The sequence below is a fragment of the Maudiozyma barnettii genome (genome assembly GCF_903064755.1).
Source record: "Maudiozyma barnettii strain CLIB 1767 genome assembly, contig: KABA2_11, whole genome shotgun sequence".
Classification (NCBI taxonomy): domain Eukaryota; kingdom Fungi; phylum Ascomycota; class Saccharomycetes; order Saccharomycetales; family Saccharomycetaceae; genus Maudiozyma; species Maudiozyma barnettii.
Genome location: NW_024545248.1, coordinates 316,097 through 341,905, shown reverse-complemented (window position 1 = coordinate 341,905; position 25,809 = coordinate 316,097). Strand labels below are relative to the sequence as shown.

Below are 25,809 nucleotides of genomic sequence, written 5' to 3'. Positions count from 1 at the left end.
TTATTTACTAATAAATCAACAAAGAAACACTAGCAAAACAAACAAAGAAAAAGTAACGGTAAATTACATATCATAGTTTTCCATTTCTTACATATAATATACATTTTAGATTAAATCCCTATTTTTGATTTCTTTTTCCTGTAATATTTTGCATCAAATATAATCATAGTTTAGCATCATTATTTTTTATTATTATTTTTACTATATTTTAACTTAGATAATTCAGCAAAGGGAACATTACAATGAATTCAGACGAAGAAGATTTTAACGACATTTACGGTGACACTGAGAAGAAGTCTCAGGAAACTAAGACTGAGAAAGTCAAAATTGACACAATGGCTCAATTGGATCAATTAGCTGCTTTGCAAGCCTTGTCATCTAATTTGAACAAGCAGAAAGAAGAGGAAACAAATAATGATTTTAATACTACAACTGCTGTTGGTAGTTCAAATGAAACCCAATCAGGAAACGACAATTCAACCAATAATGGTACTGCAGCACCAATGCCATGGGAACAATTACAACAAACTGTTTCTCAATTACAACCAGAAAAACAAACTGAATCAGAACAAAGTTCTTCTTCCGAACTTTCAGGCCCGGTTAAAGCAGATATATCGAAGGATCATTGTAAAATGTTTATAGGTGGCTTGAATTGGGAAACCACAGATGAAGGCTTAAAGGCTTATTTCAGCAAATATGGTAACGTCACAGAATTGAGAATCATGAGAGATTCTGCCACTGGTAGATCTAGAGGTTTTGCCTTCTTAACATTTGAAGATCCTAAAAGTGTCGACGAAGTTGTTAAGAGTCAACATATCTTAGATGGTAAAGTGATTGACCCAAAAAGATCTATTCCAAGGGAAGAAAAGGATAAGACTGGTAAGATCTTTGTGGGTGGTATTGGATCCGATGTTAGACCAAAAGAATTCGAAGAATTCTTCGCTCAATTCGGTAATATCATTGATGCCCAACTAATGTTAGATAAAGATACTGGTCGATCAAGAGGGTTCGGTTTTATCACTTATGATACACCGGAAGCTGTAGATAGAGTATGTTCAAATAAGTACCTAGAATTTAAAGGTAGAAATATAGAAATAAAGAGAGCCGAACCTAGACATGCCCCAAGGGGTTCAGAAGATTCATCTTCTGCAAATGTCAACAATGACACTAATCAATCTTCAAATGTTCAACCTACTGGTGATAATACAGCTCAAATGACAAATCCAATGGGTGCAATGAACCCTATGTATAATCAAAATGCTATGGGTGACTATTTTAAACAGATGCAAGATTATTATCAACAGATGCAGCAGCAAACTGGTATGGATTATACCCAGATGTATCAACAACAGATGCAACAGATGGCTATGATGATGGGGGGATTTGGCATGCCGGGAATGCAAGGTATGCCTGGGATGCCTGGGATGCCCGAGATGTCAACTCAAACTCCTAACACAGAAAGTGATGAACAAAGTCAAACTAGTGATCCTAATGTGCAAACTATAGGTGCAGAACCAGTAGATGATTCGTCGTCGTCGCAGTCAAAGGAGGATGGCACGACGAAAGAAAGCTCTCGTGAACCAGAGTTCCGTTTACCAAAGGGCCCAAGAGGTCCATCTAATGGATATCCACCAAGAGATAACGAGCGTGGTAATTACCGTGGTGGAAATCGTGGCGGTTCTGACCGTCGTGGAGATCGTCGTGGTGGTAGACGTGGAGGTTCTGATCGCCGTGGTGATCGTAGAGGCCGTGGTGGTAATGGTCGTCGCCGTGGTGGAGGAGGTAACAATGGATACAGGGGCAATGAAAATGGCTACCATCCTTATGGAAGAGACAGAGATTAATAGATTATTATTCTATGTTTAAACGTTTCAGTTTGATAATACGTAGCCAGCCCCCGTCTGTATAATATGTCATTTTAATAGGGACTAGCAACAAAACTAATAAAAGTATTAAAAACAATTTTAAGTTCTAACTATATGTATCGTTTAATATTTAGCTATATACTTCATTTAATAAAGAAATAAGTTTCATAGGTTTAACTTTCAAATAAAAATGGTTAATGATAAATGCAAATGTAATATTTCGTTGTTGATTTAGAAACGTTTTATTGTTAACTGATATCTCCATGTGTAATTCCCAGTTGCACAATTGCATAAACGTTTAAAAGAGATAAGAAAACCCACACGATACCTGCAATTATGGTGACTATCCAGTTGTTAGCCATATTTACCACTTTAATTGTTGTGCCGTTTTCATTCTCTATGGTACCTGTGGTTTTATCTTCTTGTGTTAAATGTTGTTCGGTAATATCAAGGTCAGAGTCTCTAACTGTCACATCAGTCTTCATAATTTTCTTAGAACAAGTAAAATAAATTAAAGGAGCCACTAAAAACGGCAAAACAATCGATAACACCACTTGAGATGCATTAAGAGCTTTGTTCATAGCTTCTTTACCAATACAGATGGAGATCACGAGACAAGGGATGATAGAAATGCATCTGGTTACCAATCTTCTTTGCCATGGAGCCAGTTTCCAATCAATATGACCTTCACAAACAATTTGGCCAGCCATTGTACAGACAATACCAGCAGATTGGCCACTGAGTAATAATGCTAACATAAATATAGTCCCTGCAGCAGGGGCCAAATTTTTGGATAATAAATCATGGACTGCATAAAGGTCAGCATCAGCAGCATTAGGTGTATTGTAAAGGGTAGATCCGGATACTATCAATATAGCACAATTAACAAATAATGCCAAAGTAAAAAGAGTCAGGGTCAATTCAACCATTGAATATTTCATGCAGTATCTAATTGCATTTAAGGTTGGTCTATAGTTAAAATACCTCTGCTCCATTGATTCTTCTCTTGACGCATGTTTCTTTTTTTCTTCATCTCTATTAACAGCATTGCTATTGCCAATCTCGACTTCTTCGCCATCGTCGTCAGCTGTCAAGACTCCCAAATTGTTATGAGCAATATCGTAGTCTAATAATCTTGGTTGAACCAAACCAGAACCTAGAAATAACGAATGAGGCATAACAGTAGCACCTAAAATCGAGATAGCTGTATACATACCGTTATGGTCAAACATTTGACTAGATGGTACGAATCCCCTGAATACATGTCTTGCAGAAGTATCTTTTGGAATATAGGCTAATTCAATGGCAAAACAAATACAGACCCCTATGACTAGTAATGCAACTCCCATTTCAAAGTACCTTACAAATCTCATTGAAGAAGCACCAGGTTTATAGGCTATCATAACTGTCAGGACATCTACGATTGTAATTACCACACCTGCAGGAAGAGGGACTTTAATTAATATGTTTAATGCAATTGCTGTACCAATTACCTCTGCAACATCTGTTGCAATGATGGCACATTCAGCAAAGAAATAAATCGTGTAATTTAACCATCTAGGTAAATGTTCATGGCAATTTCTAGATAGATCCTTTCCTGTCACAGATCCTAGCTTAATACAAAGACACTGTAGAAATATCGCAATGAAATTGGATAATAAAATGATACACAATAAAGAAAATTCGTTGGATGCACCAGCACTTACAGCTGTAGAATAATTACCTGGATCAATATACGCAACGGCAACCATAATGCCCGGGCCAATAAACTTTAGATATTTTGATAGTATATTCTTCGTGCTTGATTTAATTAACTGGAATGTAGATTCTTCCAAAACTGTACCTCTGTTATTACTACTAGAAACTGGATTTGATGCTATGTTATCCATAGACTGTAACGAAAGTACCTCTGTTTTAGTGATATGAGGCTCATAAGCAGATTGTCGACCCATCGTAACCTCTCTTGCCTCTGTCTTATTCTTTACTGAGTCATCCATTACTTGATCTGTAAATAGTGCAATCCGGGAGAGTCAGAGGATAAACTATATATACAACAATTAAATGTTTATTAACAAAATCTAACTATTGAAGTTCTGCTATATATAAAGGTGACTGATAGGGTGATTTAAAATTAAAATGCAATGTGAACGAATATATCTCTGAAGACAGCGAGGAAACTAAAAAATGCAAAATATGACATTATATTCGAGAAACTCAGAAAATTAACTGAACAAACAAGAAGATAAATTTGATATCAGAGTTACCCTGTTATAATATAGAAAGTAGCAATACTTAGTTATTACAATTTTATGTTTGGTAAGAAATTATTACTAACTGTTCATAAGTGTCCAGAACATGTTCTAAGAATGTTTAGTAAGAATACTTTCAATATTTGGTAGACAGTTTTCCTTTCCCAAAAGTATAAAAGGAACACATATTCTAACTTTATATAACATGAAATAAACCACAAGATTATACATTTGAATATCTATAACTATGTCCGATAATTTCAACTCGAATACTAATCGTATATTCTCGATTTCAAACTTACGTTAACAGGTTCGAGACTCGAGCAAAGCACTAAATTGGGTTTACGGTTATAACTTTAAACTATTCTGAAGATACTTATTTACGGGGGTATGTTAAACAGAGTTGCTGTTGTTAAACTTCTCATCTTTTGTGCATAGTAACGTTGGACTATGTAGCTCCAATAAACCCAATGTAGGGGGAACAAATACTACATTATGCAGTATATATCATGTGTTATTATATATACGGTAGTGCAGCACACTCTAAATTCTACTTATATTAGCGACCTTCTCCTTCAGATAGGTTAAGCTAATGTTAGCCTTTTTAGTGCTGCCGCTACATCTTCAACATATCCCACGTAGAAACAAGATAGTACCTGCTTGATAAATCAAGCTTTATGTAAAGCCATTTCATTCGATATAAAATTTGCCCTACCAATTTGTACTATTACATACATCTATAAAGTAAAGATTCTTGAAGCAAAACTTCAAAAAGAGAAAAAAAAAAGACGTCACATATCTTGTATGCTAAGTAATACTATATTATATTATAAGTTGATGAGTTATTAATAAACAATTTTCCTATATGAAGATGTTAATTTCTTGGGTTTTTAAAGATATAAAAAGGTTCAGAAAAAATAATAAAAATAAATGAAATAATACGACATACTATCTCAACTTTTTATAATCTTGTTTTCTGAAAGGTTTGGTAAATTTTTTTTCTCCTAATTTAAAGAGTTTATTCGTCGTCTTCTTCCAAAGTTTGAGCGGCAATACGATCCAAATCTCTTTGACCATTTTCAGAGATTCTTCTACCACCCTTTGGAGAGATTTCTAGAACACCAATCTTTTCTAGAGCTTGTAGAACTCTTCTGTTGACAGAACCGGAGGCGTCAACGTGCTTGGATGGTCTGGTACCTCTGGACTTGGCGTTACCGTATAGCTTGTTTAGAGCACCGACACCAACTTGCTTTCTTAGGTAGATGTGTCTGGCGACGGAAGCAGCACGCTTGTAGAACCAACCTTCAGAGTCTTGTGGTGGCATTTCGTTACCAGCAGAGGTCTTGACAATGTCAACATAACCTGGAACTTCTAGCTTACCTTGTCTTTGCAAGAAAGAAGCGTAAGCGTTAATGAAATCTTGAGCAGCAACGTCTCTGTACAAAAAAATAGAACTTGGTAGCAAATATCAATAATTAATATTTTACAAGTTATAAATGTTAGTAAATTTAAGTTATTTTAAAGCTTAATTGGGTTGGTTACATCTGTAGAGATATCAATGGAATTCACTTTCAATATTTCATTGTCCTCCTTGAAACTAAACTAAGGCAACGCAATCTTACTTATATTTGAACTTCTTCTGAGGGTGAACATCCAGCATGGATATCAAATATGTTGCTGAGTACACACACATAAATAACTCTTTGAAATAAATAATCCGGATTGCATAACATTTGATTCCCTCACATTACAAAATTCCCTTAACATGTGTTGACATTCAGTTGCATTTATTGCATTTTTCTTTTAATCCTAGTAAACATTAGTTCTCATAGTATCTCTATCTTAGACCTCTTCAACTATCCAAACTGTAACCAATTCTTATCATCTAAATCACATACCTAACGGAAACACCTGGCATTTTTAATATATATATGGCTTTACTTGGTTTGATCAAGAACTTAATATTACAACTTCAAGTAATAGTATATTAAATACAGGTTCAGTTTCATTAATACTAAGATTATTCTGTTATTGTTAAGACATCTGTAACGTGTGTAACGTTAGCATATCAAACATGAGAATGATACCATTACCGTGCGTAGTATGCAGAACATAGGCTTTACACTGTTAAGCAATGAATAATTAATTATTGAAACTTTTGGAATATCTCCGTTTTCGCAGCTGAAAGTTTTTTTTCGACAAATTTTTTATTTTCTTTGAAAAAGTCATTTTTCAGAATTTCAATTCAGCGTTCCTTGCACGGGATTATCTGTGCGAATTGGCAAATAACTTGAGAATGGATGACTACCGCAACACAAAAAAACATACTCAGGAGGTCCAAGGTGTACGGATGTAAATGAAACTTCATAGTGTGTGGGTGTTTTAAGAGTTGAGCAGTCCAACCGTTTTGCCAGAACCTTCAGAAATATTTAATGAAGTCATCGTCATCTATTCATACATTAGATGACAACTTTTCCTTGTATGGATATATATGACAATGCAAACGATATAAATGTGATAAAGCTTTGTATTACTAAATAATGATAAAAATGTAAATGTTATATAATTCTTAAAATTCAGCTTTTTACACCTTGAAGGCCTTAGAGTTTCTTCTACCTCTAGCTCTTTCGAACTTTCTACCCTTGGATAGGATTCTTGGAGCCTTGTTCTTGTGTGGACCCATACCGAAGTGTCTAACAGCTTCTCTGGAGTTTCTTGGACCTCTTAGAATCAAAGTGTTTTGACCCTTTGGAGCTCTGACAGCAAGTTGATCTAGAGTGATACATTCACCACCAGCCTTGGTGATTCTAGCTCTGGCACCAGCGGTGAATCTTAGAGCAGCAACAGTAGTCTTTGGTAGTTCGAAGACTCTGGCGTCGTCAGTGACAGTACCGACAACAACGATGGTCTTAGCGGAAGCACCGTCTTGCTTTAGAGCTCTAGCAATTCTAGAAATAGACACAGGTGGTCTGTTGATCTTGGATAGGAACAAAGACTTTAGGACAACCTTGTTGAATGGAGCATCGGTTCTTCTGGCTAGGAAAGAATATAGCTTAACCAATTGCTTTAAGTAGACGTTGTCAGACTTTGGAGCGGTTCTGTGACCGGATCTCTCGTGTTGCTTGGAAGTGTGATCGATACCCATTTTTGCTTAGTTTTGTTGCACCTGTTTATAAAATAAGGAACAAGTTTAAATAATGTACGTTTTAAGTAAGAGAAACTGATATACACTATATCAATCTTACTTTTGATATATACATTAACTCATCAAATTAGAATAAATGGTGAGCAGAGAGGGAAGACGGTTCTTGGTTAGAATTCGAGGACCTCTGAACAGAAAGACCAATACATGAGAGAAAGTTGGTATCGATAGTTAATCGTGATGTACGAGCGGGCTGAAAACTTTCACTGAAAAAGTTCAAATGGTTTATTAGTTTTTTTGCATCTTTCCGAAAAAGGAAATTTTTATGGAATTTTCACTTTTATTTGCCATTTTTTTTTAAAAAAACGAATATGCACCTGGACACCACTGCCAACGTTTTGGAACAGTCCAATGATTTAGGCCTCATTAGACTGGTCATTAAACCCTAAATAATAATATAGGGTTTCAACACTAATTTATAAACCCTACAAAAGCCCTAACTTGATATCGGGTCATTTATCGTCACATTTACACATTTATGCATTTGTACATTTATTAAATAATGAACCGTACACGAATTAGATTATCTTTTCTTTTTACATGAATTTGATAACCATGTGCTTATGGAAGAAAATGATGCTTAAAGTATCAGTAATAAACGTTTTGTATCTAGCCAGGTCTTCGAATTTTGAATCATTTCAAGGTAAAGTAATGGGTCGGACTTTCGAATTATATGTTGAACGAACAATGTAATAATAGCTAAAGTGTATATTGCCCATATTTTCTTTTAATAAAACTTTCTAAGTTTATATTATTTTGTTTAATTAGTTAGTTGACTCTAATTGTTGGGTACGCTGTGCAATATTTCTTTACTATTCCATACTTGATATATCTTAATAAGTATCATAATTGAACATCTATAATTTTCGTAAAATTGAGGATTCATAAATTTATTTACTTGCAATTTGGTTACATCTTTTCCACATGATAGAATCTTAATCACATATACTGTCGCAATATGTGTTAACGATATGCCTATTGTAAAGTTGGACTTATTGGAATTGGTTATTTAAATGGGAGAACTGTTGAGCAACAAGATAAGGAAGTTATTTGTATATTAGTCGAATTGCCATCTGATGTCCCGGATTGTATTCCACATTATGTGAATGATTATATGAGAGAGTACGGTTCTCTAAATGGATTATAATCTGGTATATTTTTTGTTTAGAAATGGAATATTTCAATCTAATTGGGTCGATTGCATGCCAAGAAAATAATCCTATTTTTCTACCATTCTGAAAGAAAACCCATAACAAGGCAAGTGATTATATATGTGAACATTTAGTTAAGGTTACTAGAGTTTCAAATGATGATATACTTAATAGTATACTGTAGTCTGATTTATCGAGAAACAGCTTCGAAGAGTAAGTTGTTACAGTGACTCATGGTGACTACTCTCCTTTCAACCTTGACGATGCACATCCTGAAAAATGGTTAGAACGAATACACCAGTCTTACTAAAATTCTGAATGATGTTTATTTATATATGAAGATGAATAATGTCGTGACCAATTGTTGTACAAATGATGGGTCAAAATTTAATTGATGCATTCACTCTATTTTATTAAGATCTTAATTTTAAATCTTTTATTCTTCATACTGATCGCACTGTACGTTAATTGAAGATATTTATAAATGTTATTATGGAGTTACTGTCGATGAATCCGAAATTGAATATGAGCATAATTGGTGTTGCTGATGATGACATTAAGAAAAGCTCCAGTTATATATGGCCATAGGTTTTTTATTAAACCCTTTTTAAATGTACTGCAAGGGTATGTATGAGGAAACACGCCACGATGTATTATACTCCATGAAAATTAAAGTAAGAATGGTTGAAAGAAAATTGAAGAGGTTGCAGATGTTGTTGACAATACAAAATCCTATAGTTCGTAAAACAATTATATTATGAAAGGAAACACAGATATTATAAAAACTTAAGTTTTCAATAAAGTTCCTGTAAAGTTAGAGAAGTCTATCGAAAAGTTCCAACCTTTTGCTGATCGTTTTCTTCCTCATCATACCATAATTTTTTCCCAGTTCTGATACATTACTTTTTGAGTGTACATGTAACATCTGTTAACTCTGGAAGGAAATCAATAAATTTAAACCGGTTTCTGTAATCAACGAACTAGGCCAAGAGGACCATAAAGCAACCTAATAAACTACAGAGTTTTACATCGATTATAGATCGCCGTTTAAATTCTAAGTTCTCACAATCTATTAATGAAGTGGAGTTCCTTGAAATATTACGCAATTCTTTAATAACTGTTATTCTTATATGTTTATATAGTATGGTGTGTTCGATCTGAGGGATTTTAGAAAACCCATCGCCAAAATTAGGGTTAGTGCCGCACACGTGTAGACAGCCGTACCCTTAAAAAACTCCTTATTCTTGAAAAGTATAAATAGGAGGGACAAAACCATTTCTTCCTTTGACAAGAAGTACAACTCTCTTTGATCTATATTCCTCAGTTCTTTTATCATTATTTTACGTTATAATATATTTTATAGATGTTGAGATATATCATCGTGGTAACATTATAAATAGAAAGATGTCGGAAATTTATTTATAACGACACGTCCATAGAAATATAAAAATAGAATTTAATGAATATTAAGGAGAGTTTTTAGTCGGTATGCAAGTATATTAATATATCACTTTGAGAGCCCGACACTATTCTAACATTTTGTTAGAGTGTGCAGCAATGCATTTTCTCTTCTGAGACATGGTAGGTATTGTGATAGATTTTACTATTATTAATATTATAATTTTTCCATAGATAATAATTAATGAGAGAACGGATGGTATAGGATACAACTAATAATTGAAAGCATTTTTTTTTCTGATCGGTTTTATTATTTCGTGATTTTATCTTTATTACTGATGCTTATTTGACTTCTGGGGTAAATTTTTAATCCTTTTAATATGTATTTTCTTAGGTGAGTTTAGCAAGAATAAGATTTTATATACTGGTAAAACGAATATTATTTTAGTGATAAAACAAAAATATGTGGGATACTTGTGGGGATATTGCGTACGATGGAAATATTTTGAAAGAATCTTGAGGAATGATAAAGGGTTGAGATATTATTATTTTACTAACAATTCTTCTTTTGTTGGAAAACTTGAAAACTGTCTGGATGTTTTAAATTTTTAATTCTAATTTTACTGATGTGAGCTTGAATATTTTGGTAATGATACCATGTAATTTAATTTAGTATTGCGATAATAACTTTGGTGTGAAGATGAAATTACGAATAATAAACAGAAATTTTGCTTAAACCTCTATTAAAGGTGATTTTGAATACGTGTATATATATTAGTTCTCTATATATATTTTAGGTGGGTTGTTCCCTTTTTTTACAAGTACATATGCAGCTTATATACAATAATACCATAACCAAATACCATGTCTAAAATGCAAAGAGCCATTTAAAGTATTCGAACTGTTTCAATATTTAACAATCTTCATTCCAACTGAAAGATATCTAGAGATGATGTAACAACCAACGCCTACACCCATAATCACTGAATTGAATACAATAAATTTATTATAATTTGAAATTGAGCCATCTCCAATGATAGCACCACCAATAGGTAATACAGGAATAGTGATAATAGCTTCAAAGAAATAAACTGTTGAAAATCTTTTACCAAAATCTTCTGTTCTAGATATTTGTCCAATACAGACAGGTGTTAAAGAAAATATTGACCCAGTTGAAAACCCATAAATAATAACGTAAACCCATAATGCCTCAATATGAGTACCAAAGGGTAACCATATTATAAAATTGACCAAGACAGCCATAGATATGGTTATGATGCTAACATTGAATCCACCTAGGTATTTATCTGCTATGTAGCCTGGAATGTATCTACCAAACATTCCTGCTGCATTGGTTACCATAATTAAATTATAGGAAGTTGATTCAGAGTTGCCTGCTGCTAAAGAATATGACGCAACATACGTAGCTAATGCAGTTAATGCACTTTCGACTAAAGCTGCACCTAATGCAGCAAAGAGAAACCTCTTCTCCAAAAAATATCTCCAATTGATTGAAGAACTGAAATACCATTTGAGTTCATCCATCTTAGTGGCAAATGGTACTGGTATCTCTTTGTCAAATTCCTTAACTAAGAAAAATGAAACTACAAGGCAAACAAAACATATTAATGCAAATATTCTAATAGCCCATTTAAATCCAACCTCAACATAAAGTTTCCTTAGTACAGGTGCAATTAAAATACCACCGATAGACCCACCCATTGTGGCTATACTGCTAGCAATACCCCTCTTTCTATAAAACCATGTTGTAATAACACTCACTAATGGAGTCATAAGTGCCCCAGTACCTATACCAGCTAGGACAGAAAAAGCAAGAATAAATTGATAAACTTCTTGACAGTCAGCCAAAGCGACTAAACCGGCAGTATAAAATACGATACCAATCAGCATAGGCCTCGTAGCGCCGTTCCGATCGAAGTAACCTCCAGTCAAGACACAACTCAAGGAACTAATTACTAAAAAAAGAGAAAAAATCCATGAAATGGTTGATTGTGATACGTTTGCCAATTGATTCTTAGAGACATATGATTCAATCGCACCCAAAGAATTTACTATACCAAAGCCTGGGATCAGACCCATAAAGGATCCAAAGACAACTAACCAAGCTTCACGTCCTCCATCTGGGTAAACTCTCCCGTTCTCATCGACATATTTCCCGCCATTTTCGTCCTCATCAGCGATATCAGAAGTTTCGAAAACCTCAGTATTCTCCTGATTTGGTCTTTCTTTCCCTAAGTCACCTTTTTTCAGAACACTAGCAGGTTCATCTGGAGATGTATCTTGAAAGGAAAACCCAGTTACTTGAAAAGGTGATTCATCTACTGTGTTTTGAAGTGAATGTAACTCTATTTCTGAGCTCTGAGGAACCTTATGTCTTGACGTATCGCCCTCGATTGCTGGTCCTTTAGGCTTTTCGGTGTGATCCTTTGGGGTGAATATCTTCGCCGGTTTGCTTAAATAATTCCAAGGTAGCATATCCTATTAGTTTGTTGGATGTAATGTCATCGTTATTAGTTTGAACCACTGTTGTTTGAAGCTGTGATTTATTTCGAAACTGAAAAATAATTCTTATATAACTATTTTTATATCTGAGCCTCAAGGCTCATCGCGGATAAAGATCTCATTTTCAGATATAACGTTATCAGTCATATGAGTCACGTCAGATAACAGAAACAGATAGCGAACATAAGATTCCCTAATGGATGGATATTTATTTATGTATTTTAGCCTTTACGTATGGTTAATATAAAAAAGAGAATCTCCCAGGGGAAGTGCATATCAGTACTTAACTAGTTTGAACCCCACAGAAAACCATCTCGAAACAAAGTAACAAATAGCTCCAAAAAGCATCACTAGAGAATTGAATATAATAAAATTGTTGTAATCAGTTAGAGAACCTTTACCGATGATAGCACCACCAATAGGCAAGACTGGGATAGTTAATAGTGCCTCCAACATATATACTGTTGAGTATCTCTTTCCAAAATCGTCTGTCCTAGATATTTGACCAACGCATACTGGTGTTAATGATAAAATAGATCCAGTAGAAAACCCATAAAGTGCAGCGTATGTCCATAAAGCATTTAAATGGGTGCCAAATGGAAGCCATATTACGAAGTTTACTAGAACAGCCATTGAGACGGTGATAATAGTGACGTTAAATCCACCGAGGTACTTATCTGCGACATATCCTGGGATGTAACGTCCTAGCATGCCTGCGGCATTTGTCACTGTGATTAAATTATATGATGTTGATTCTGAATTCCCAACTGTTAACGAATAAGAAGAGACATAGGTGGCCAATGCAGTCAAAGCACTTTCAGCTAGTGCCGCACCTAATGCAGCAAATAAAAATGGACCCTCTAGGAAATATCTCCAATTAAAGGAGGAACTGAAATACCATTTCAATTCCTCCCATCTTGAGGTAAAGGGGATAGCTGTTGGTTGATCCCATACTTTTACCAAGCACACTGAAATTAATAAACAAGCAGCACAAATTAAGGCAAAGATTCTGAGAGCCCACTTGAACCCGACCTCCACGTAAAGTTTTCTTAAAATTGGAGCAATGATCATCCCACCAATAGATCCACCCATTGTAGCAACACTTGTAGCAACACCCCTCTTTCTGTAGAACCAAGTAGCAATGACGCTCACTAAGGGAGTCATTAGAAATCCACTACCTATTCCACAAACAACAGAAAATGCTAGAATAAATTGGTACATTTCTTGACAATCCGCCAAAGCAATTAAACCTGCCTCGTAAAATAATATTCCAAAACACATTGGTTTGAAAGAGCCATTTCTGTCGAAATAACCACCTGTCAAAACACAACTTAAGAACGTGATGACTAAATACAAAGAGAAGATCCATGAAATTGTAGATTGAGCAACGCCTGCCAATTGATGTTTCGAGACATACGATTCAATAGCACCTAGAGAGTTTAGCATACCAAACACTGGGATTAATCCTACAAATGATCCAAAAACAACCAGCCAAGCTTGAACCCCACCATCTGGGTAAGTTCTACCGTTTTCGTCCTCAAACATGGAAGAAGTCTCATTATCGGTGATGAGTTCTGGTTCAATAGTTTTTGTAGTAGTGTTAAAATCCAAATCGTTTGGAAGCTCACTTTTCTTACCATTAAGACCAGCAAGTTCGACAGTTGTTGTCTCTGCTGTGAACCCCGAAGTTTGATTAAGAAACTGGTTTAAGGATTCCATCTCGAACTCGGAATGCATAGTACCATCATTCAACCCCACAATTGAAGGGATGGGAGTCATAGGAGCGGCATCCTTCTTGTAACCATGGCCCTTGCGGAAGAAGACATTAGCTGGCCTCGAGAGGAAATTCATAGGTAACATCTTATCGATATTATGCTATTTAAATTAATTATTTGTTTATTATTTCCAGATGTTACAAATATATATTTGTATAGTTGTAGAAAGTATCCAATTAAATTAATTATTCAAGAACCATTTCAAATAAATAGGAATTGGGACAAACTCCCTTCTGACAGGGACCAAAGGGACCTAATCGCTAACTCATCTCCATCTTATCTTGTCCATTGAATTAGAGTCATTTCAATCAATTTGCCCCGCCGCCCGTAAAGACAAAATTGATAGCGAAATGTGGATTTGACCAGTCAAGGGAAAGAATTTCAGATGAGAAGAGCAAACCATTATACACTTAAAAGGAGAAGAGAAGCAACTCACCAGTGCAGTAAGCCCGTAATGAAAAGTATGTGTACGTGCATCTTCATGTTCTTGATATTGGTATATGGTTAGAATTGAAGTTAGATTAATCCAAGATTCGAGTGGGAAACCCAGTATTGAAAAGTTTCAATACTATAAAATCGCATTTTAGCACTACCGAATCATTGAACGATGTTCATTGGGAGTGACACAGAGGACAGCGGTAACTACGATGATTTCATGTACTCAGACGATGATGCTATGAATGGTGGTGATGATATGGAGTTCGAGAGTGACAACGAAATTGACAATAATGCTGATACCACCGGAAGAAATGATCCTCAACAGAATAAGCCTGAATTGTCTTTAGACGAGCGGTATAACCAACTGATGGAAACAGTGGATGTATTATTCGAAGCAAATAATTTTGTATTGGCCCGTGAGAAGCTTTCTGAATTCCCAAGAGATGCAGCACTTGCATCCAGAACAATCTTTCAGGTACAGATGAAGATACTGGAATCATGGATTCAGGAACTTAAATCCTGTACAGCATATCCTTCCGCAAAGGATATTGGAGCTGCTTTATCTGAGAGTGTGCTTGTATTTTTTATGTCTAAGGATTTAATCCATGCCGATGAAGTGCCTAGAATCATTGGAATTATAGATGATTTAGTAATTGGTAAAGAATTTTCATCAAAATGTGGTTTATTATTTAATTTAACAACTGAGAGAAAGGAAGTTTTAAAAAAATCTGTTGAATTTTATTCTTGTTTACTTTCAGAATTGGAAAATTTATTACGTTTTGAATCCACTCCGAATTGGATTGGTAGCATAGTCTTCTTATACAAGTATAAAATACATTATTTAACTGTGGTTAAGGCAATCGTGGAAGATAGTGACGTTCCTCAAAAGACCCTGACATCTTTGCAAACAATATTGGATCATACTACTAATTTATTATCTATCAATAGGCCAGGTATTATGCCTGAATTATTGGTCAATGCATTGCGAATCAAAGTTGAGGCAAGTATTTACCAGTTCATTCGTAAAGGTGGGTCATCTTCTGCCGATTATCGTGAGGGTGCTCAAGCCAACATCTGGAAGCTCAATGACCTTGTTACTCAATCGGCGACATTGAAGCATGACCCGGAGCTTAGCATAATCGTCCATACAGGTAGAGGGATCATATACATGCCACGAAGTGAACTAGACGATGTGGAATCATCTGAATATGGTCCAGGGGAAAGTAAACTGGATGGTTTCTTAGAAGGGACCAGGGACACTAAGAATGTGTTTAGAAAAGCATTAATTAGATTTGAAGAAATCGGCTACGGAAGACTTGCTTCTTCTACTTCGCAACCTGATTTACAGGACTATCATAAATTATTGATTGCATTCATTGTTATGTCAAGTATGGTTTTGGTGAAAGAAGGTAAGACTGATTATGATACATCTACATTTAAGGACACACCCGTTGTTGATCCATTTACGTTTGAAGAAATTCGAATTGTGGAAGACACCCCCTTTGTTCAGATATTGAAAGAAATGTATCAAGATTGGATGAATTGTGATGTAGATGCCTTCTATGATAGTATTAATCAATTAGGTCAATTACAAGTCACACTAGGTTATTTCATCAAGAAGATCTTACTCTTAATACAATCTACGAAACTCTGGACCAAAGTTGCACCAAACTATGATTGTTTATCTATTAAGGATATTTGTGAACAATTGACATATGATAAGAATGCACCAATGGCAAGAGATGAACTATTGACATTATTAATGACCTCGATTATGAGAGGAGAGGCTGCTGTATACTACAAGATTGATTTCCTCAATGATCTCGTTTATTTCGGGGATGAATACAAGGTTCCTTTGACCGTAGGTTCTCATTATCAACCATCTTTGCAAGGGATGGACGAGTCGAAGAGTTATGAATTTGCTAATGACGTTGCTGTGAATTCTGTTGAGTCTATTCATTTTAAAGAAAGAATCGAGGTCGCAGAGTTCTTTGACCAGTTGAAACAAACCCGTATGGAGCATACACACCTTCCTTCCACCGGGAGGACTGCGATTGCACCAGACGTACCAGAGGCATCTCACCAAGAGCTTAAGAATACATCTGCTCAAGGACATCAGGCCAGATTGCACGAACAATTCATGAAACTCGTTGGCATGGCAGAAAAGAACATCGACAAACTCGAAAAGAAAGCAGACTCCCAGCAACGGATACCTACATGAGGCAAACACGAAATACCGATGGTCATATCATTATCATCCACCGAATCGAATCGTTTCAGGTTCTTTCCACCGCGCGAATTGCGAACTGCGCGCGACACGAAAAACCTTTTGCTTTGCTTTCCACTCGCTGCGCGTCGCGAAATTTCGTTCGTTTTTGGCGACGGTAAATGGAAGAGCAGACGGTGCTGATGATGGTGATGATGACTAGCTCGATGTTGGTTTTAGTGCTCTGTCTGGGATGGGTCGATGTAGATAATTGAATCAATGTATTGTGTTCTGGCACCGTGGTAATGTTGGTTTTTTGGGTATTGTTTTGAATATAGCAAGTGTGTAATACACGAAAAAATAATATCAATGTATTAGCAGGATGATTATTTAATTAGTGTGGTGGGGAGGGCGATATTCTTATGTGGTTGTGTATTTGGCGTCAGATCATATATCTGTGTCCCAATTAGGAATAATATAGTGCTTGATTTGATCTATACAGAACGTTTCAGGGATATCACTATTTGGAACTAGCATTAAAGAACCACTAGAGTAACCTTAAAGACGAATTTGTTAATCCGATTTTAACATGATGCTGCTCGTCAACTAAAATTATTCTCGCTCTTATTTTGGTATATATACTGGCGGTATATTTGATTATTTTCAAACGTTATCAGTATACAGTTTTATATCCTTTCTTTCCTTTTTAATTTTAACTTAGTTATAATATACAGCTCCCCAGTAAATTATCAAACACATTACACTCACTCACTCACTCACATACATATAAACAATGCAATTCTCTACTGTCGCTTCCATTGCTCTAACCGTCGCTGTCGCTTCCGCTGCTTCTTCTTCTGACGATATCACTTACGTCGATGTCACCACCACCCCAGAAGTCACCAAATCTGCTGTCTCCACCGTCAAGACTACTTCTACTCCACACACAACCACTACTCTAGCTGTCAAGACCGCTGCTAACAGCACAACTTCCAGTTTCTACTCTTCTGTCTCTGTCAACAGCACATCTCACAGCGTTCTAGAACATGAAGCTGGTGCTGCCGCCACCACTTACGGTGTTGGTGCTTTGCTTGGTGCTCTAGCTGTTGCTTTATTGTAAGATGGCAATTAACCCTTTTTTCCATTTTCTGTCATCAATACATTTCATAAGAAAATATACATTCACATTCAATTTACATGTTGAAGCATGCTGAGGAAGAACTATAAAGAGAGTCCGGCTTTTGTAAAATAATCGAAGATCACATACTCCATCCCCTCTCCTATTCGTAAGAAGTAAGAGGGGCTACCTCAGGAGACTATGAGACATTGCAAGCGTACTTAAGGTATACTAATATATATTTTTGCTATCTTTCTTTTGCATTGTGTTATCTCTTTCCCTCTCTCACTCTCCCTCTATACATAACAACATAATTATATAATAGACTAACATCACCCCACCCCCCATAATATATATCCCACTCATACACGTTTATAGAAACCCTTTTCTGTTCTTTCTTTGTTCTATTGTTTAATTGTCATTAACAATACATGGACCTATTAGAGAATAGAAAAAACAGAATCTCTTGAGAAATTTATTGTTTGTCTAATTAGTTTGAGATACGCACAACTTCGACCAACGTATCTGAAGACATACAGATGCATACACAGATAGAGACGACGGGATGGATTCGTGAAGTAGCATCAACTGACTGTTGTACAAGTAAAGTACTCCTCTGGAAGAGTCGCGTGCTTCTTAGTTGTGGTTTGCTTTTTGACAGCTGTTCCTTTCGAGACAAGACGTACACATATACCGGTAGTTGGTTCATCGGTAGATCTTTACTTCAAGATGGATCATTCAGAGACTTCTGGAAAGCCATTGAATGAACGGGTGGAAGAGATAGAAAGACGTATCGTGCTCTTCGAGGACCTTTTCCATGCTTTCAGTAGTAGACTAGACAAGCATTTTGAAAAATATGATAAATTGATCCATTCTCAACAGAAACAAATCACTGAATTGAATAACGTAATTGGAATCCTGGTGAACGATCAAGCTCATCATGCAGAGCATCTAAGAAACAAATTGACAAATTCTTTGAATATTCATCATGGGGGGTCCACTACAAACACAAAAGCAGGAAAAGTGACTTCGTTACCATCTAATAGCTCAAGCAGAACAAGTATCTCTCAATTAGTAGTAAACCCACCTACTCATGAGACGGCTACTAACCCAACTGATGATATGTTTAATGACTTAATCGACGAGAATCATAGGGTTGATGATTCTAGTATTGTATTACCTTTGCAAAAAAGCGTATTCGATCATAAACGTCGACACGATGACAGTGGTGAGAACGAACCATTTAAACCAGCTTCAGCAATAATTACAGATCCGAAGGATTTAATAGATAAACCAAACGTCAATCCTTTAGGGGAAGTCTACAAACCTGCGCCAGGTACATTCCATCATATCGCATCTGATGAAGCTTTAAATACAACAAGCGATCAACTGGTCATATTACAAGGTGTAACTGCCAGTTCTACTGGGGCCCCAGATTTTGGACCTGCTACCAAGAGAGCAAAGTATATCCCCAACAGAAATGAACCTTTCAAGTTTCTTAAATCTCCTCATTCGGTTTTGGATGTCTGGAAAGAATATACTAGTGGTATACAGGGACAACCGTCCATTAAAGAAATGGAAACAATATATCAAGCAACTTGGAGACGAGACTCCGCTACAGGGAAACGGTACTCCAGACGTAAACCATTATGGAAAGCTATAGAGATTGGGTTGGCAAGAGGATATACCTTGGAGTACATAATTGATATATTGGAGAATGCTAGGTACGTAGATGAAGCCAAAAAAGCCAAACATCCGATAGGATGGCTTTCTCAAACAACCAATATCCCAGATATTCTCAAATAATCGATACATAAGTTCCCGTATTTTCTTCTCCACACCTCATGGGGGATCAAGGTACACCTTAGTGATAGATACATATAGATATACATATACTAATTCTCATAATATTCCCAACACTTCTTTATTTACTACATCTTTTTGTAGGCTGTTTGTTGTTGCTTACTCAGGCTTATTTTTTTTAAAGAGCATTGAACTTTCAACATCTGAAAACGAAAAATTTTCGACTAATAAAAACAACGAGACAAGTAGTGAATGACTTGAATGAACATTTATGGATAACGAATACAAAGGCAATATTAAAAGGGTTTTTACGCATTACATTACGTTCTAGATTAGATATAGACGTTGTTAGCGATTAATTCTTTTCTTCTACATATAATACGTTAAAGATATGTCGGCGACGAACGGTAGTGATGATGTGGAAACGAAAACCACAATACCTCCCCAACAGGAGCTAAGAATTAACGAGATTGACAATGAAAACGATTTTGTACCACTATCAGACAGCGATGATGAAAAGACTAATGTTAACCTTGTTCCTACTGCAGCTGAAATTGAGGCAGAAAATAAGGCTGAAGCACTGGAAGAAGCTGAAGCATATGACGATTACGATGGACACTACGATAATCCTACTGAATCTAATACTCCAGTACCAGTTCCAATATCTCATCCATCTACGGTATCTAGTGCCGGATATAAAAATACATCTCCTCTTCAGGCAAATATTGAGTCTTTAGAATTGGAGCAACCGATACCAGTATCTAAAGTTCCAGAAATTAAACTCACAACTTCAAATATGTCTGAAGCTAAGGAAGCGGATTCTGAAACGGCAGTAGAGAAAGTATCAAATGAAAATAATGAATTAACTGAAAATAATGATTTTATTGCATTTTCTGCTAGTGAGTCTGAAGGTGAAGATGAAGTAGAGAAACCAAAGATTACCACAGATGATAATCAGGAACCTGAAGAAGGCGAAGCCATTATGACAGATTTTCCATGGATTGTCAACCACGATCATTCCAAACAAAAAGAGGTTGCGGATTGGCTTACGTTAGAGATAAAAGATTTCGTATCTTATATATCTCCAAGCAAAATAGAGATTGAATCTCGTAATATTACTATTGGGAAGATACGGAGTAGCGTCAAGGCTTTATGGCCAGATGCTGATTTGCATGTATTTGGTTCTTATGCTACCGATTTATATTTGCCGGGCTCAGATATCGATTGTGTGATTAATAGTAAAGGTGGTAATAAAGACAATGGAAACGCATTATACCAATTAGCAAACCATTTAAGTAAAGATGGTTTAGCTATTGACATAGAGGTCATTTCGAAAGCAAGAGTTCCGATTATTAAATTTGTTGAGCCAGAATCAAGAATACATATTGATATATCATTTGAAAGAACAAACGGTGTTGATGCAGCAAAGCTAATTAGGAGTTGGCTAGATAGTACACCTGGTTTAAGAGAATTAGTACTTATTGTAAAACAATTCCTACATGCAAGAAAGTTGAATAATGTACATACAGGTGGGTTAGGTGGTTTTAGTATCATTTGTCTTGTGTTTTCATTTTTGCATATGCATCCTAGAATAGTAACAAAGGAAATATTTGCCAAGGATAATTTAGGTGTCTTATTGATTGATTTTTTTGAACTATACGGTAAGAATTTTGGTTATGACGATGTTGCTATTAGTGTCTTAAATGGAGAGCCTAGTTATTTACCAAAATATTTATGGAAGGATCTTTACCCAATTAGAAATTCATTTAGTTTAGCTATTCAAGACCCTGGGGACTCGACGAATAACATTAGTAGAGGTTCGTTCAATATTCGTGATATTAAAAAGGCATTTGCTGGTACATTTGATATGTTAACAAATCAATGCTTTGAATTGCATGAGGTAAGTTTTAAGGGTCGTTCAGGGAAAAGTATTTTGGGTAGTGTAATAAAGTATAGAGGTAAACAAAGGAACTTTAAAGATGAAAGAAAATTGGTTGTTAATAAGGCCATCATTGAAAATGAAGAATTTCACAACAAACGTAGTAGAGATGAAATGGAAGATGACTACGATGTTGCAGCTCCCCTTGATAGAAACAGAAAGAAGAAAAGTAAAGGGAAGAAGAAAAAGAATGAGAATAATGATGAGAATACAGGTGTCTCAGGACCTGTAAAGAAGAAACAAAAAAGAAAGGATAAAAAGTCTAAAAAGTCTAAGAAAAGACAAGTTGAGGAAAGTGATGATGGATATATTCCTCTTGACAGTTGATAGATGGCGATTCTCTCTATTTAAAAAAAGGAAGGAGAATCATTTTTTGATTTATTGATTCAGCTTCGTAATATTTAGAATCTTGTTGCTTCTTCATTGAAGCATTGCATAAATAAAATAATTTATTTGTAACTTCAATTACTCTTGAATATATAATAGTATGTATTTATATTTTTCACTATATAGACTAAAATTTCAATACGTGCATGTATTATTGTATGGTCATAATCTATTTCAATATAGTAGTTTTCTATTTTTTTTCTTCTCACCATTGAACTTCTTTTCTTTTAATCTCGATTCTTTCGATTTCTTCCTTATATTATCCCATTTCCTAACATCATCAATAGTAGGGTCATTCGGAAAATAACATGTCTCTCTAATAAAAGATATCAATTTTTTGAAACACAACAGTCTATTGTTTTCTCTGGATCTTGTTTCGTCACTTTGTAACACAATAGTGTCATTCACGTGAGAGTAAATCCTTACCTTCTTATCTATCATTTGTTCTCTAACATCCAAAGGAAATAAAGAACATTTCGAGAAGTTAGGTAATGTCAAAGTACATTTAGTATTCACCTTATTGACATTTTGTCCACCTGGACCACTAGCTCGATCGTATCTGATCGAAAAAAACCGGGTCGGTAGAGCTTCTACTGTCAATTTGTCAACCCATTCCTTGGCAACATTAGTATCACTATATAACAATGATGAAGATATCTGGAATTCACGAATAATTGCAGATCTTCCAAAGATGTATCTAGTAATGGTGTATGCACTCGCAGCACCAACAGTGTAAATCATCGCATGAGTCCCATAAGATATTTCAATGGGGGGAATGAATGATAAAAATAAAACCTTTATGGGTTATAAATCTTTGAAATCAAATAAGTGCAGGAAGCATTACCAATAGTCTACTATTAGATCACATCTGATCGCCTTCGTTTATTTGATGGTTTCCCTTATCGAAGTCCTTATATTCTCCAAAAGGCAGTAAAGGGAATATTCAAAAAAATAAAAGGCATCAACTAATCTGATGAAAGACAAAGACAAAGACACATTTTTAAATAATGAAGAGAAGTAGGCTTAAAAGTATTGAGGGAAGTATAAGGAAGGTCAGTTATCTACTCTGCTTTAATAAGAATTGTTGAAAAGACTCTGCAAGTACAAAATTACAAAACTGTGATACGATTTTCGCTGAATATAGATGCAGGATATCAAGTCAAGAACAAAATCCAATGATAAATCGAAACTGGTACAAATTGAGTGTGATGACATACCGAGAAACAAGTCTATGCCAGACATGCAGAAATTCAAGGGACTCTCCTCGACCCCTGTAAGAAATATTAGTGGTATGAGCAAAATAAATGAAGACGAACCGCTGGGTAGTGTCCTAACGCCAAATAAGCGCAATACATTTGACAGTTATTCTGAGAGTACACAAATTATAGACATATATAGATCATTGGATGATCAAGATACACATAGTGCAACCACTCCGTCTCGAGCTAGGGCTGATACTGCTAGTACTGGGCCTGGGTCTCCTTCTACTATTCAAAGACAATCAGAATTGGATAGAAACGATCCTGCTCACTTTGATAGATATGGTTTTAGAAAACAAAACAATTATATAACTGAAGAAGAATATGATCAATGGTGGGGGGAATATTCTAAATATTGTCTGAAGAGGAAGAAAAAATGGGAGACATATTTGAGTAAATGTGGGTTACCATTGAATAACGATAACCCATTGAATTTCCCATCGAATTGTGAAAAACTTAAAAGATATATAAGGAAAGGTATACCTGCTGAATGGAGGGGTAATGCATGGTGGCATTTTGCTAGAGGAGAAGAAATGTTACAAAAAAATAAAGGTTTATATGATAAATTAGTATTGAAGACAACAAAAGTGGAGAAAATTAGTAAGAAAAATAAGAATAATAATGATGACTTTGATATAATTGAAAGAGATCTGTGGAGAACATTCCCAGATAATATACATTTTCATAAGGAAGGATTCCAAAAAGAGGAGCCTGTAATGATTCAATCATTAAGACGAGTCCTTGTTGCATTTACAATTTATGATCCTTCAATTGGATATTGTCAATCTATGAATTTCATTGCAGGATTATTACTATTATTTTTGGATGAAGAAAAAGTGTTTTGGATGTTGGTAATAATTACAAAAAAATATCTACCTGGAGTTCACTCTTTAAACCTTGAAGGTGTTAATGTCGATCAAGGTGTATTAATCCTTTGCATTAAAGAATATTTACCTGAATTGTGGGAACAAATTGAACTGTCATATATTACAAGTAATCATCAGGATAATTTAATGAATCCTGAAAATAATAAAACCACTATCCAAAATTATTTCCATAAGGAAGAGTATTTGTTTAAATTGCCTCCTATTACATTAACCACAGCAAGTTGGTTTATGAGCTGTTTCATCGGTTCTGTTCCAATTGAAACCACACTTAGAATATGGGATTGTATGTTCTATGAGAAATCACATTTCTTATTTAAATCATCATTAGCTATTTTAAAATTATGCGAAGACGAATTATTAAAGGATAGTATAAATAATAGTACGAAGAAATTTTTTTTAAATACGATATCGTATGCTACTCAGGGCTCCACAGACTCGATATCCCAAGTTAATAATAAACGACCTAAAGAATTTCAAATGAATCAAGATGATTATGATATATTGATGTTTCAAGTGATCCAAACGTTCCCCAGAAAGTTAATCGATGCAAATTTATTATTCGATAAGATTTTATTTAAGAAGAAGTTTAGCTTAAATCAATTAACACAGGATGAGATTGATTTGAGAAGGAAATATGTTTCAGTTCAGAGAAATAAATTAAAACACTTTGATGAGACTATTCTTGAGAGATCTTTTCCGATTAATTCCGAGTCCTCTCCGAAGTTAAATGGTTATAGTCAAGAATATTCGTTGAGTAATGATCTGGTGAATGAGACCATGTCATCTGAGATTAACGGGTTTAATGTTGGTGGATTAAATAGTATAAATTGGAATAATAGTATCAAAGAACGAGTAAGGAAGATGAGGCAAACAAATGATAATTAAGGAAAATGAATCATTAATAATAATTTATAATCGAATACATAAGCATATATACTAAAGCTATTTTGCCAAATTCCAACCTTTCTTTAATCTATCCATGGCAAAATTGACTTCTTCAGGGTTGTTGAGCTTAGAATTTAATAAAGTTTCTATATCGTTCCAAGGTAAAGTTACATTTTCTAAGTCTGCAATGGATTCTTGTACAGGTTCATTATCTCCGTTATCTAGAGTTGTCTCTGTGATTGGTTTAGGCGCAGAAATGATCACATTTATTACAATGTCACTTGAACTGTCAAGTTCCAATAGAAGGATATTATCATGAAGAACTTTCCCTTTCAATAACAGTTTCAATTGACCTAATTGTTCTACTTTCTTTTCATTTAATAAGAATTCTTTAATTTGTAAAATGGTATCACTTGTTTGGAAAGTTTGAGTCAATACGAATTTTGGATTTCTAATACTTTTCAAAACTAAGGACACTTCACCATTAGCTTGATCATTAACCAAAGATGAGTTTTCTAGGTTCTTCTTGGCTCTCTTTGGGTTATATCTATATTTCAATGCAGGTAATGCAACTCCTAAAGCACTAACATCTTTCAACGGTTTTTGGTAGTTTGATGGTAAAACGGGTTCATTAAGTGTTGCCAAAGTAAGAAACTTACTAGTAAATTCCTTTTCACTTACAGACAACGTAGCAACGGTAGACATGGTATGGATTAACGAGAGGT

At 35.1% G+C, this 25,809-nt stretch overlaps 13 protein-coding genes across 13 annotated transcripts; 6 read left to right on the top strand and 7 right to left on the bottom strand.

Annotated features, from left to right (window-relative positions):
* Window positions 1–242: 242 nt before the first annotated feature.
* Window positions 243–1,844, top strand: HRP1 (Hrp1p; the record flags this gene model as incomplete). Its single annotated transcript, XM_041552711.1, has 1 exon — window positions 243–1,844. The coding sequence occupies one exon, from the start codon at window positions 243–245 to the stop codon at window positions 1,842–1,844; it is 1,602 nt and encodes a 533-aa protein (XP_041408645.1).
* Window positions 1,845–2,113: 269 nt separating this feature from the next.
* Window positions 2,114–3,862, bottom strand: SMF1 (divalent metal ion transporter SMF1; the record flags this gene model as incomplete). The annotated part of the gene is made up of 1 exon (XM_041552710.1): window positions 2,114–3,862. One exon carries the CDS (start codon window positions 3,860–3,862, stop codon window positions 2,114–2,116), a length of 1,749 nt encoding a protein of 582 aa, XP_041408644.1.
* A 1,270-nt stretch (window positions 3,863–5,132) lies between these two features.
* RPS19A (40S ribosomal protein eS19) lies at window positions 5,133–6,032 on the bottom strand (the record flags this gene model as incomplete). The annotated part of the gene is made up of 2 exons (XM_041552709.1): window positions 5,133–5,568; window positions 6,013–6,032. The coding sequence occupies 2 exons, from the start codon at window positions 6,030–6,032 to the stop codon at window positions 5,133–5,135; spliced, it is 456 nt and encodes a 151-aa protein (XP_041408643.1).
* A 666-nt stretch (window positions 6,033–6,698) lies between these two features.
* On the bottom strand, window positions 6,699–7,259 carry RPL18A (60S ribosomal protein eL18; the record flags this gene model as incomplete). Its single annotated transcript, XM_041552708.1, has 1 exon — window positions 6,699–7,259. The coding sequence occupies one exon, from the start codon at window positions 7,257–7,259 to the stop codon at window positions 6,699–6,701; it is 561 nt and encodes a 186-aa protein (XP_041408642.1).
* A 3,512-nt stretch (window positions 7,260–10,771) lies between these two features.
* KABA2_11S03542 (MCT family MFS transporter) lies at window positions 10,772–12,361 on the bottom strand (the record flags this gene model as incomplete). Its single annotated transcript, XM_041552707.1, has 1 exon — window positions 10,772–12,361. The coding sequence occupies one exon, from the start codon at window positions 12,359–12,361 to the stop codon at window positions 10,772–10,774; it is 1,590 nt and encodes a 529-aa protein (XP_041408641.1).
* A 303-nt stretch (window positions 12,362–12,664) lies between these two features.
* KABA2_11S03520 (MCT family MFS transporter) lies at window positions 12,665–14,248 on the bottom strand (the record flags this gene model as incomplete). The annotated part of the gene is made up of 1 exon (XM_041552706.1): window positions 12,665–14,248. One exon carries the CDS (start codon window positions 14,246–14,248, stop codon window positions 12,665–12,667), a length of 1,584 nt encoding a protein of 527 aa, XP_041408640.1.
* Window positions 14,249–14,770: 522 nt separating this feature from the next.
* Window positions 14,771–16,822, top strand: RRI2 (Rri2p; the record flags this gene model as incomplete). Its single annotated transcript, XM_041552705.1, has 1 exon — window positions 14,771–16,822. The coding sequence occupies one exon, from the start codon at window positions 14,771–14,773 to the stop codon at window positions 16,820–16,822; it is 2,052 nt and encodes a 683-aa protein (XP_041408639.1).
* Window positions 16,823–17,600: 778 nt separating this feature from the next.
* Window positions 17,601–17,927, top strand: TOS6 (Tos6p; the record flags this gene model as incomplete). The annotated part of the gene is made up of 1 exon (XM_041552704.1): window positions 17,601–17,927. The coding sequence occupies one exon, from the start codon at window positions 17,601–17,603 to the stop codon at window positions 17,925–17,927; it is 327 nt and encodes a 108-aa protein (XP_041408638.1).
* A 726-nt stretch (window positions 17,928–18,653) lies between these two features.
* MSN1 (Msn1p) lies at window positions 18,654–19,730 on the top strand (the record flags this gene model as incomplete). The annotated part of the gene is made up of 1 exon (XM_041552703.1): window positions 18,654–19,730. The coding sequence occupies one exon, from the start codon at window positions 18,654–18,656 to the stop codon at window positions 19,728–19,730; it is 1,077 nt and encodes a 358-aa protein (XP_041408637.1).
* Window positions 19,731–20,118: 388 nt separating this feature from the next.
* PAP2 (non-canonical poly(A) polymerase PAP2) lies at window positions 20,119–21,993 on the top strand (the record flags this gene model as incomplete). Its single annotated transcript, XM_041552702.1, has 1 exon — window positions 20,119–21,993. One exon carries the CDS (start codon window positions 20,119–20,121, stop codon window positions 21,991–21,993), a length of 1,875 nt encoding a protein of 624 aa, XP_041408636.1.
* Window positions 21,994–22,227: 234 nt separating this feature from the next.
* On the bottom strand, window positions 22,228–22,794 carry PTH4 (Pth4p; the record flags this gene model as incomplete). Its single annotated transcript, XM_041552701.1, has 1 exon — window positions 22,228–22,794. The coding sequence occupies one exon, from the start codon at window positions 22,792–22,794 to the stop codon at window positions 22,228–22,230; it is 567 nt and encodes a 188-aa protein (XP_041408635.1).
* Window positions 22,795–23,197: 403 nt separating this feature from the next.
* MSB4 (Rab GTPase-activating protein MSB4) lies at window positions 23,198–25,084 on the top strand (the record flags this gene model as incomplete). Its single annotated transcript, XM_041552700.1, has 1 exon — window positions 23,198–25,084. The coding sequence occupies one exon, from the start codon at window positions 23,198–23,200 to the stop codon at window positions 25,082–25,084; it is 1,887 nt and encodes a 628-aa protein (XP_041408634.1).
* Window positions 25,085–25,141: 57 nt separating this feature from the next.
* Window positions 25,142–25,789, bottom strand: MDY2 (Mdy2p; the record flags this gene model as incomplete). The annotated part of the gene is made up of 1 exon (XM_041552699.1): window positions 25,142–25,789. One exon carries the CDS (start codon window positions 25,787–25,789, stop codon window positions 25,142–25,144), a length of 648 nt encoding a protein of 215 aa, XP_041408633.1.
* Between the last annotated feature and the right edge of the window lie 20 nt (window positions 25,790–25,809).